Source organism: Lampris incognitus, chromosome 4, assembly GCF_029633865.1.
Source record: "Lampris incognitus isolate fLamInc1 chromosome 4, fLamInc1.hap2, whole genome shotgun sequence".
In the NCBI taxonomy this organism is placed as follows: domain Eukaryota; kingdom Metazoa; phylum Chordata; class Actinopteri; order Lampriformes; family Lampridae; genus Lampris; species Lampris incognitus.
The window spans coordinates 8,173,393-8,185,658 of record NC_079214.1 but is presented as its reverse complement, the minus strand read 5'-3'; the positions used below and the strand labels follow the sequence as shown (position 1 = coordinate 8,185,658).

At 47.4% G+C, this 12,266-nt stretch overlaps 2 protein-coding genes across 2 annotated transcripts in view; one reads left to right on the top strand and one right to left on the bottom strand.

Moving 5' to 3' along the window:
- Nucleotides 1-12,266, bottom strand: part of LOC130111707 (beta-1,3-galactosyltransferase 1-like) — an 86,478-nt gene that overhangs the window by 55,332 nt on the left and 18,880 nt on the right. The window lies entirely within an intron of this gene.
- On the top strand, nt 2,016-5,106 carry LOC130111706 (beta-1,3-galactosyltransferase 1-like). Its single transcript, XM_056278974.1, has 2 exons — nt 2,016-2,202; nt 2,710-5,106. The coding sequence occupies exons 1-2, from the start codon at nt 2,141-2,143 to the stop codon at nt 3,989-3,991; spliced, it is 1,344 nt and encodes a 447-aa protein (XP_056134949.1). The 5' UTR covers nt 2,016-2,140; the 3' UTR covers nt 3,992-5,106.

The window sequence follows — 12,266 nt, the reverse complement described above, 5'->3', positions numbered from 1 at the left end:
CTCCTCCTGACTTCTTCTCTCCTCCTGACTTCTTCTCTCCCCCTGACTGCTTCTCTCCTCCTGACTTCTCTCCCCCTGACTGCTTCTCTCCTCCTGACTTCTTCTCTCCCCCTGACTTCTTCTCTCCCCCTGACTGCTTCTCTCCCCCTGACTTCTTCTCTCCCCCTGACTTCTTCTCTCCTCCTGACTTCTTCTCTCCCCCTGACTTCTTCTCTCCCCCTGACTTCTTCTCTCCTCCTGACTTCTTCTCTCCCCCTGACTTCTTCTCTCCCCGACTTCTTCTCTCCTCCTGACTTCTTCTCTCCTCCTGACTGCTTCTCTCCTCCTGACTGCTTCTCTCCCCCTGACTTCTTCTCTCCCCGACTGCTTCTCTCCTCCTGACTTCTTCTCTCCTCCTGACTGCTTCTCTCCCCCTGACTTCTTCTCTCCCCCTGACTTCTCTCCCCCTGACTTCTTCTCTCCCCCTGACTTCTTCTCTCCTCCTGACTTCTTCTCTCCTCCTGACTTCTCTCCCCCTGACTGCTTCTCTCCCCCTGACTGCTTCTCTCCCCGACTGCTTCTCTCCTCCTGACTTCTTCTCTCCCCCTGACTGCTTCTCTCCCCCTGACTTCTTCTCTCCCCCTGACTTCTTCTCTCCCCCTGACTTCTTCTCTCCCCCTGACTTCTTCTCTCCTCCTGACTTCTTCTCTGTCCTTGACTTCTTCTCTCCTCCTGACTGACTTCTTCTCTCCCCCGACTCCTTCTCTCCTCCTGACCCGCCCGAACAGGAGCCTCTGTGTGCTCCGGGACCTCCCAGTTTACAAATGAAGCATCGATGGCGCCTGTACTTAATTGAATTCCATTACTATTAGTGTTTCCAATTAAGTCACTGTCTACTTGCACGTGGCAGCATAATCTGCCCGTCCCACGACATGTGTGTCGAAGTACATCCACTCTGTAATCTGATCCCTCCGCCCCCCACATCCTCATCCAAGATGCACCTACACTACATATACTTGACCTGGCACACGCTGCTGGCTTACTATACAGCAAATGCAGTATTTCTTCTAGTACTGCTATAATACGATTAGCACGTAGCGCTCGACGATCCCTGCTGGTAACATCTGAAACCTGCTAACTGGTTTTACGGTCTGGTCAAAAGAAAAAGAAACCTGCTAACTGGTTTTACGGTCTGGTCAAAAGAAAAAGAAACTCTTGTTCACATTCTCTTGTCTGTCGCATAACTGCTTGACTCTCTGGGTAAAGGCGTCTGCTAAACGAGAAACCAAACGTATCCCCCTTGTTGACGGAGATACTATATTCTGTGAGGTTTGTGATTCCCGGCTGTGTTTCCTTTATCGGCAACCGCGCTCGGGAATGCAAAAATAACGGCTGGCTGACAGAAACGGACCCAAGCCAAACGCTCAACCAGAATTCGGCGATGGCACACCGAGAAGCCGGTCCGGTTTAACCTGCTGCTGCCACGGCATGTGGGTATGCAGGAAGCATGGGGGTGGGGGGTGGCGGGGTACCACCATCTTTCTGAGGGCTGTCCATTTCCCTCAACACACACACACACACACACACACACAGAGGGAGTCTCACAGGGAAGCAGGTACAGCTATGAATTACTATTCCCCACCGAGCGGCTCAGCGGCTGCACAAACAGAGGCGTGGCTTTGGTACAGGTAAAGAGACCAGGAAGCCATGGTTACATGTAGTGGTTCCCATATGCTGGCGGAAAGCGCCTCCGGAGACATTATCAAGCCAACGGATGAGGATGTGCCGGATCGGACCGCCTCGGATAGATTCACAGACTGGGTCGTTTAAACGGAGACTGTGGTGAGGGCACGGACACATAAATACTCGAACAGGGGAAGAAGCTTCACCGTATTTATTTTCTTATTCTACATCCGTGTGTTGTGTTCAGAGTGAATCCCCTGCTGAGGCAGCCAGGTGATGGTCTGACTAAAGTGCCGTCCTTATCAAGTGCTGTCATTTCCCTGCCGGTTGACACCTGATGAGTGAAGGGAACGGTAAACATTATCCCGGTTAAACAGTATTCAAGACGGAGAGGTAATACTGCCAGTACGAGTACTCCGGCATACAGGAACTGAACCGTCTCCAGGCGTAAGAGGCAGCGGGACAGCCGGAGGTGCAGATGCATACCGGGTACCGCACTCTCAAAATGGTAGAGGATGGCTTTGGCGACGGCGTGACAAGGTAGGTCGACTTTTTAAAAAAATACTTTTTTTACTCTACATTTTTATTCATTAAACATTTTTAATCTCGTAGGGGTTTGGAGATGGGAGGGGGCACAGCTCATACCTTCAGTTATTTAAAAAAAAGAAACTTCTGAGTTAGGTTTCCAGCAGTGCTGCGGTTAATATAACCGACCTGTTAAAGAGCTGCCTCGAAAACAGCTTCTATTTAACCTTAACTGGCGTAAGCGGAGATATCATTCAGGGTACTGCCTCTGCTCTGCTGAGATATACTTTTATTGCTCTAACAGAACCAGTTTAATGATTAACATAGTGTTTTATGAGAGGAAACCTTTAAGCGACATTCAGGTGAGAATTTCAAATGGACACGTGTGCTGTTTGAGCCTGTTTGCCTTCTCTCTTATTTCACAATGCAGTCGGCTGCTCAAACCAACCCTGTTTTTCTATGAAGTTACTAGCTGACACACTGGCATCTGAAAACATGGTACCTCCTATTTCTTTCTCTCAGCCAGGGACTTGCAGACGGCAGAAAGTTGCCGGGACAGTGGAACTGCCTGGGCTCTGGATGCCATCGCTACTCCTGCTTCATTCTCCTTGTGGCAACGACTCTGGTTATCTACAACACGAACTTACTGGACAAGGCCGCAAACTGGAGCCCAGAATGGTGGAGCCAGTACAACGCAACAGGATGGTGGGCGCCGCTTAAAAATCCGATACCCAAGCCTGTCTCAGTAAGGACCGGTGATGTGGATGGAAGCACTTCGGACGCTGCGGTGGGGTTTAGAGATCAAACCAACACCTCTGTTTTGACCCAAGCAGAGGTGGTCTCACCCACACAGACGGTAGAGGTGGAAACAACATCCACTAAAGAGGCTCCACCCATCGTTCAACGGACAACCGAAAGCAAAACTACCAAAGCTGTGCCCTCGACTCCAGTTCCTTATGTCTCACCAGGACCATACGTGGTGGAATACCCGTCTGAATACCACTTTGTCATCAACCAGCCGCAGAAATGCCAGCAACAGAACCCGTTCCTGGTGCTGATGGTTCCGGTGGCACCCCAAAATAGGGCGGATCGAGATGTTATCCGCTCCACCTGGGGCAGCGAGCGTGTGGTGCTGGGCAAAGCGGTGGGTTTGTTCTTCTTGCTGGGCCAGCCCACGGTGGACGGGGCGGACCAAATCCAACAGCAGGTGCGACAGGAGAGCGAGGAGAAACGGGACCTGCTGCAGGCCGACTTCCTGGACTGCTACAAGAACCTCACCATCAAGACCATGGTGATGTTGGAGTGGCTGGACGCCCACTGCTCAGCGGCCTCCTACGCCATGAAGATCGATTCCGACATGTTCCTTAATCTGCAGAACCTGGTTAAAATGCTGCTAAACGCTCCAAAGGAAAACTACATGACAGGGCTGGTCGCACAAGGAGCGTCTGTGCTGAGACAACCAACATCTAAATGGTTCCTACCGGCGGACCTGTTCCCCGAGTCCCAATACCCACCTTATGCTTTGGGCCTGGGCTACATCCTATCTTTAGACCTCACTACAAAGCTGGTGGAGGCATCCAGACACGTTAAAGCTCTCTACATTGAAGATGTGTATCTGGGCCTGTGTATGAGGTACCTTCATATTTTGCCCACCAACCCAAAAGACTGGAACTGGTTTCATGTCTTTCCTCTGGCTTACAGTCGCTGTGCTTACTCTAAAATAATAGCCACCACAACGGCCAGCGAGACAGATCGAGTGAGTATTTGGAAAGACTTCAAAAGACCGAAGCCCTTCTGTGGATAGAGGAGAAGGCGTAAATAGGGGAACGTGAAGCTGTGACCGCAAAACAAAGGTGGAAGACACCGTTTCAGACCTCAGAAGAGAAGCCTTTCATATTCAAGATTCCAGATTCAAAGGTTTATTTGTTACATATTTTTCATATACAAGTACAATAAGCAGTGACATCATTTTTGACAAATCCTAACGATGTGCGACAAGAGAAATGAAACAACAATAATAATAAAATTAAAACACAATTTAAAAAAGGTTAAAAAATATCCAGGGAGAATACAGACGGTACATATAAATACAATTTTACAATGTACAATTGCTACTCAAGTACTAGTACAAGTGTACAACTAGACTGAATGAGTAAAGTGGAAAGTGTCTGAGGCAGAGTGGTTAAAGTGGCAGTAATACTGGAAATGTAATTGTTATTTTTGAGTTGAGTGTCCTTGTTGCCTAGGGGTAGAAGCTCCTTCTGAGTCTCTCTGTGTGGCGTTGTGGATGTGGAGGAGTGTAACTACCTGACCGCAGGGGCTGAAACGGTCCATTATTGGGGTGATGAAGATCCATAATAAGCCTTCTAGCCCTGGCCCTGCACCACCTGGTGTAGAAGTCCTGCAGGGGGGCTGAGTGTGGTCTCGGTGATCCGCTCAGCCAACCGTACCGCTCTCTGCAGGGCTTTTTGACCTTGAAAGATGCGGTTCCCATACCAGGCTATGATGCATCCTGCCAGGATGCTCTCAACAGCACTAGAGGTGATGAAGACACTGCTTCGCCTTTGTCACCAATGTGTCTAGGGACTTTCCGCAGAGCTGGACTCTGGATCAGCGCCGAGCGAGAGTATTCCTGAACAGGTTGCTTGTTTGGTGTCATGTGTCAGACACAGAGCCAATGAGAAAGAATAATATTTCTAATGGAGTTGATCTTATGGAGCAATGTGAACCCATACATGTCTTTGTAAGACATTACAGACCAGCACATTTTCGTTTGTAACGGTCACTGATAATTCCATGCCTTGTATCTGAGGGTTATTTTATAAATGTGGATGTTTGCTGATGAATGATCATTTAAATTGGTTTGTAAGAGTGATGTTATATTTGCCCATGAAAAAGAGGGCTTGAATAAAAGAGAGCTTTATATGACAAAGTGACGTTTCGAGTCCAAATACATTTTTTTTTTTACATGTTGCTTGATATGTTGGCAATGCCATGCCAAAGTAGAGTCTACCTTCCTTATGGCTGACAGGAGTGAAGGATTAATCAGGTTTAAGTACCAAGGGACAAAAACAAAGACTGAAGTCTGTTTTCAAATCGGGCTTCAAACTGTACAATTTAAAAATCACTAAGGTCTGAGACCTGTTGAATCTTAGGGTTTACTCAAACTAGGCGAGCCGTACCGTGCCCGAGCATGTTTGACCCCCCCCCCCTCCAAAGTCCAGTTCGTTTGACTAGTGTGATCGCTCCATACCGGGCCCCGGCCTGCTTGACATGGTGGCGCTCGCTAAATGTGCCTGAGCACCAAACTCGAATGCTATGACGCCAATTATGCGACTGTCCAGTTTAAAAAACATTCTTATAGGCATCCAGGTGGCGTGGCGGTCTATTCCGTTATCTCCCAACACGGGGATCACCGGTTCGAATCCCTGTGTTACCTCCGGCTTGGTCGGGCGTCCCTACAGACACAATTGGCCGTGTCTGCGGGTGGGAAGCCGGATGTGGGTATGTGTCCTGGTCACTGCACTAGCGCCTCCTCTGGTCGGTCGGGGCACCTGTTCAGGGGGCAGGGGGAACTGGGGGGGAATAACGTGATCCTCCCACGCACTAGTATATCCCCCTGGTGAAATTCCTCACTGTCAGGTGAAAAGAAGTGGCTGGCGACTCCAAATGTATTGGAAGAAGCATGTGGTAGTCTGCAGCCCTCCCCGGATCGGCAGAGGGGTTGGAGCAGAGACCGGGGACAACTCGGGGGTAATTGAGTGGGGTAATTGGCCAAGACAACTGGGTAAAAAAAAAAGGGGGGGGGGGAAATAAACACATTCTTGTACGTGCAGCACGATTTACTGAAAATCACTGCATTGCATAATTGATATATCTATAAGGAACATTAAGCGTAACGTGAGCGCAGGCCGGGGGGGGGGGGGCTGCCTAGTGTGAGTACGCCTTTACGCTCAGACACACAACAGCCCGACTGTATTTAAACCGCACTCTCAAGCCTCACCGCAGAAACGCAGTTTCCTCATTCTGCCTGGGTGTGTGTCTGGACATCAATTGTGTGTTGTTCCTGTTATGACAGTTTTTTTCCCCATCAGCTCTTTCACATGCTGCCTTACTGACAACATACATGAGGTCTGCAAGGCAAGTGCGCTCACTGAAAATACTGGCCCGACCTTTTTCTTGCTCTCGCCGTTTCGCGTCATTGTTTTTAGGGTTTGACCTGTAGATAAACGATGGATTTAACACAGCAGCTGTAGTCACCGCCTTGACTTTCTGTTCAAAAAGCCTTACTGAGGAACAAAGCTTAGGAGGTAGATGGTTATATTGTTGACATACTCATTAGCCAGATGAGCGAGAAACAAGTTTAAGTCCTGATACGTGCTCAGTAATCCAGGTAAGGAAAGCACAGAAAGTTGAATCAGTTCATCCGGACCCAACATTTATTGACAGAAACTCACCAGTCATCTAAGTGACCTCTTCAGTCTCAACTGGCTGCAGGTGTCCCCCTCTTATAAACAATACAGTGGCATAACGACCCAAACCAACGACCATTTTCATATGCAAATATGGGCATGACCACTAACTAGAGTTACAACGGCCATGTGTGCTATTCACAGAAGACTGGGGAATGTTTGCAATCACATTATTGTAAGATGGTGACAGATGTACTGTCAGGGCCCAGACACACCAACCCGACTAGCGGCGACGAAGGCCGACTGTTGCGCCACCTGCCGTCTGGGCCAAAAAGTCGCATTTGAACACACCACAAAAACTACAGCCGACGGCCAACTAGCATGTACGTTCTGCACCGATTCGTTAAGCTGAACAGCCAGTCAGAGAGATGTCTCTCACCGACGGGCTCCGCCGATTCAATATGCCGCATCGGCCGAAAAGCTGCCGACGGGGGTCCAACTAGTGCCGATGGTGCAGGACACACCGCAAAAACTAGGGTCACAGATGCTCTCCGACGGCCTGACATTGGCCAACGGCCTGGTGCGCCAGGGCCGTTAGCCCCCCCCCCCTCGGTCCAGAGACTGGAGAGTATATGAAAATTAATTCCTAGGTGTGACACTACACCAAAAAATCTGCTGGAAACCTCACATAACATGTGTGCAAGCAAAGATGGCAAGGAACATTGCAGCCATGAGAAAAGCAAGTCACATTGCACACTCTGTATTGTTCATTCATTTTACCACATCTGAACTACTATGTGGAGGTATGGGGTAACAACTACAAAACCAACCCACAACCATTATGTATGCTACAAAAGAGAGGCATAAGGATAGTTAATAATGTAGGATATCGTGAACACACCAAGTCAAGTGCCTTGAAGTTAAGCGATTTAGTAGAATTTAACACAGCACAAATAATGCTCAAAGCAAGAAACAATCTACTATTGAGTAATGTACAAATATATTCTCAGATAGAGAAGGGGACTAACATTTGAAAGGGAAATGCAACTTCAAGAAATTTTGTGTTGGCACAACTTTGAAGAGCACTGGCATCTCAATCTGTGGGGTAAAATTGTGAAACAGTCTGAGCATGGAACTCAAACGAAGTATGAACATTACGCAGTTCAAGAAGAAGTACAAAGGTCTGATTGTCAAGAAATATAGGGATGATGAAGAGTTGTGTTAACTGGTAAAATTTTACTTATCTCCAAACATTCCTAATTAAATTTTTTCATTTTCCTCGTGACACCGAGTGGATATCCGGGTTGTTTTATTGTATATATATATTTTTTTTTCTTTTTTTGGACTCAGTTTTATAGTGGTGTCTTATGGGACTACTGAACAGGAGTCATAAACACGTCCTTTAAACAACCCCCCCCCCCCAGTGTCTCTAACTGTGTCCATGATTGTCCCTTTTCTATGACTTCTCTATTGTGCTGGCAGAGTAGTTTATGGAGGATCACTACTACCTACCTAACTTACTTAACTGATGAGGTTTCAAAACTGGTACTTTGGTCAAGATGTCTCGTCCTGTTTTCTGTTTTAGATCTGTATTATTATTATTATTATTATTGATATTCTGTATTCTCCGAGGTTGGCACAGTGGCACAGTGGTTAGCGTGGTCGCCTCACAGCAAAAAGGTCCTGGGTTCGAGCCGCGGGGTAGTCCAACCTCGGGGGTGGTCCCGGGTCGTTCTCTGCGTGGAGTTTGTATGTTCTTCCCGTGTCTGCGTGGGTTTCCTCCAGGGGCTCCGGTTTCCTCCCACAGTCCAAAGACATGCAGGTCAGGTGAATCGGTCGTACTGAATTGTCCGTAGGTATGAATGTGTGGTGGCCCTGTGATGGCCCTTCCAGGGTGTATAAGGGCAGGGATACCTGCAGTCAGCTCAGACTGAAGAGGCTTCTCCCAATAAACGTCGTGTCCAGAGGAACTGATTCAACCCTCTGTGAACTTTAACTTAACTGACAAACAATAGATATGGCATTATCACCATCTGCTACTGATAGTAATTAACAATTTCTAGAAAAAAAGGCAAATGCAAATTAGCTTGATCTCTAGAAAACCGTTACACTTCTACAGTCCACAGCTTTGAACATGTTGTTTTTGATTGACGTCACCGTTTCCTGAAATGTCCCATGTTGTCTAGTATTCTCAGCCAGTACCGGTGTGGGAAGGTGGCGGCATGAATTCACATTTGCGGTGGCCTCAGCCAGTACCGTCCATGCAGTGTCTTTGTCCACGTCTAAGTTTTGTCTTCGTTTGATGGCTGGGAGAGCTGACGCCGGATCGGAAGCGGGGCAGGCTAAGCTAACTGCTAGCCCATGCAGACCGGCAGTTCCGATAACACTGAGGGTGGTCTGGTGGCGGGCCATACGGGCGTTGACTGTGGTGTTTTTGGTGTCATCGTGAGGAGTGCAGGGAGGTGTGTCGAAGCTGTCTGGCTGGGAGAGATGGCGCTGGATTGGCTAGGAGAGCTTGGTCTGCTTTGTCCGGTGGGCCCGGGGACCCCTGGCCCTTGCTTGAAGCTGCACCTGAGGAAGAAACACCTTGGGCGGTCTGACAGAACGCGGAAGCGGGGCGGGCTAAGCTAACTGCTAGCCCATGCAGACCGGCGGTTCCGACAGTCACCTTGGCTGGCGTTCGTTCCCTTGGACAGTGATTTTTTTTTTTTTTTTTTGGTTTAGTTTTGATATATGTGTTAGTTTGGGTATGTGTGTCCTTGCAGTTTGTTGATGTGTTTTTGTCTTTGTGTTGTACTGTTGTGGGCTGGGAGGAACGATATGTCATTTCATGTATGCAAGTGCACGACGTGAAATGACAGTCTTCCTGATTCCTAATAGGAATAATCAGCAATTATTGATAAAACAAATAAATAAATAAATCGCGTATCAAATTGCTCTCTATGCCAAATGACTGACAAAGTCCTGACCCGAAATGGCTTCCTGACTTTTTAGTCATGTCCCCGTTCTTTGACTTGAATGCAGCACACACTCCAACCATTACTAATGCACTGCCGAGTTGCTCGTATGTTCATAAGCCAATTCCACACCAAACCTGTCGGAACACAAATAAACTTCTAGACTGTGAGGAAAATATGAAGTTATCAATGTCTTATAAAGAAGTTGTTCTAATAATTTATCTTATTATCAGTAAACTACAAAGTCCCCAATGTCCTTGTGCTGAAATAACTGATAACTTACTGCACAGTGACGTAAAAACATCAAGTTTATCTTATTTCTCAGTAACTACAGGGGTACTACATCAACACTGCTAAGTACCAACTGCCTTAGTAAAGACAGTCATGGCCAGGATTACTAATGCAGCACCACCCTCACCCTAGCGACTAAACCATGTTACTACAACAATATGTTGAACAGGTTATTTTCCGAATCAGAAATACTTTGTCATGTCACTTCATGCACTTGTGCACATGAGATGAAATGAAACATCGTTTCCCCCAGCCCACAGCAGGGCAACACAAAGACAAAAACACACACACAACCAAAAACTACAAGGACACATATATCCAAACTAACACATATGTATATCTAAACTAAACCAAAAAACACACAAAAAAAATCGCTGTCCTGGTGAACGAACGCCAGCCAGGATGACTGTCGGAACTGCCGGTCTGCATGGGCTAGCAGTTAGCTTAGCCTGCCCCGCTTCTGCGTCCTGTCAGACCGCCCTCGGTGTTGCCTCTTTGAGCGCAACGCCGGTCAGGGCCGTGGTCCTTGGGCCCACAGGACGCAGCAATCCAAGCTCCCTCAGCCAAGCCAATGCTAGCTCTCCCAGCCAGACACCTTCGACACACCTCCCTGCACTCCACACTACTACGACTACTACTACTTTTGGCTGCTCCCTTTAGAGGTCACCACAGTGGATCATCCATTTCAATTTCTTCCTGCCCTCTGCATCTTCCTGTCACACCAGCCACCTGCATGTCCTCCTTCACCACAACCATAAACCTCCTCTTTGGCCTTCCTCTTTTCCTCTTCCCTGGCAGCTCCACATTCAGAATTTTTCACCTCCCTGCACTCCACATGACGACACTAAAAACACAGTCAACGCTAGGCAGGGCTGCCGCCAGACCGCCCTCAGTGTTATCGGAACTGCTGGTCTGCATGGGCTAGCAGTTAGCTTAGCCTGCCCCGCTTCTGCGTCTTGTCAGACTGCCCTCTGTGTTACCTCTTCAGGCACAACTCCAGGCAGGGCCTTGGTCCCTGGCCCACAGGACGCAGCAGACCAAGCTCTCCCAGCTGATCCAGCCCCAGCTCTCCCAGCCATCAAATGAAAACAAACTTAAACGCAGATGTGGACAAAGATACTGTATGGACGGTACTGGGTGAGGTCGCTGCAAATGTAAATTCGCGCCGCCATCTTACCACAGTGGTATTGGGTGAGGATTACTCAATGTCAAAAAATTGAAAAACTTTATTGAAATTAAGGTCACAGTTTAAGTCAATCTATTATCAATAATCAGTAAATGTCACGATTAAACCTGCTTTGTAAAAAAAAAATCCTTATAAAGCAACATTCGTGTCTGTCTACAGCACAGCAAGTAATGCCAACGTTGCTGTAAACCAAGTCTGCAAACCGCTCTCTCTCACCTCCAGTAACACCTTGACCCCTGCCCCAGGAATTTACTGGGCTAGTCATAAGTCCTGTCTTTTACAATGGGGAATTTCTCAGCGTGCACCGGCTACAACATCTAAAAGGTACAGTGCATCCGGAAAGTATTCACACCCCTTCACTTTCCCCACATTTTGTTATGTTACAGCCTTATTCCAAAATGGATTAAATTCCTTTTTTTCATCAATCTACATACAATACCCCATATTGACAAAGCGAAAAAGGTTTTGTAGAAATTTTTGCAATTTTGTTAAAAATAAAAAACTGAAATATTGCATGTACATAAGTATTCACACCCTTTACTCGGTACTTGGTTAAGGCACCCTTGGCAGCGATTACACCCTCAAGTCTTCTTGGGTATGAAGCTACAAGCTTGGCACACCTATATTTGGGGTATTTCTCCCATTCTTCTCTGCAGATCCTCTCGAGCTCTGTAAGTACAGGCGTAACTTATGGGGGGGGTTAGGGGGGACATGTTCCCCTCAATATTTAGAAGAGGTGAATTTGTCCCCCCCAAAAATATATCATGAATGATAATGTTAACTCCCTCGCCAAAAAGGTAAAATAACAACACAGACAGTCGAACTACTTAAAATGTCATTCATACTTGTTTTCCAACGATTTCATACACCCCTATGCTTGGACCATACCATTTTAACCTTGCCACTGGGATTGCCGACCTCGTTGCTGTCTTGCAGTTGCTCCTGACAACCAGGAGACCGGAGCATGAATGATCGTGTAAGCAAGTGTAAGTAATGTAGCTAGCCAGCTTGCTTGTCTAGCCCAGTACACCACCCTTTCTTACCTTTGGGGTTTCTGAGTTAGATTTTCTTACGTATTTCCGGATGAATTATAGCCTTATCTAGTTTATAACTTGTGTTTGGGGTTATCAGTTCAGACCCCCTCACGAACTAGCTAGCTAGCTAGCGCTTGCTAACAGTAACCCCTAGACGTTTATGTTAGCTTAAATGAACTTGAACTGATAATTTCGGCAC

Excerpts from the sequence above, each read along its gene's own strand:
- LOC130111706 (XM_056278974.1), top strand. The coding sequence starts at position 2,141 with ATGCATACCGGGTACCGCACTCTCAAAATGGTAGAGGATGGCTTTGGC. Across the intron at positions 2,203-2,709 it reads TTTGGCGACGGCGTGACAAG|CCAGGGACTTGCAGACGGCA; the intron begins GTAGGTCGACTT and ends TCTTTCTCTCAG.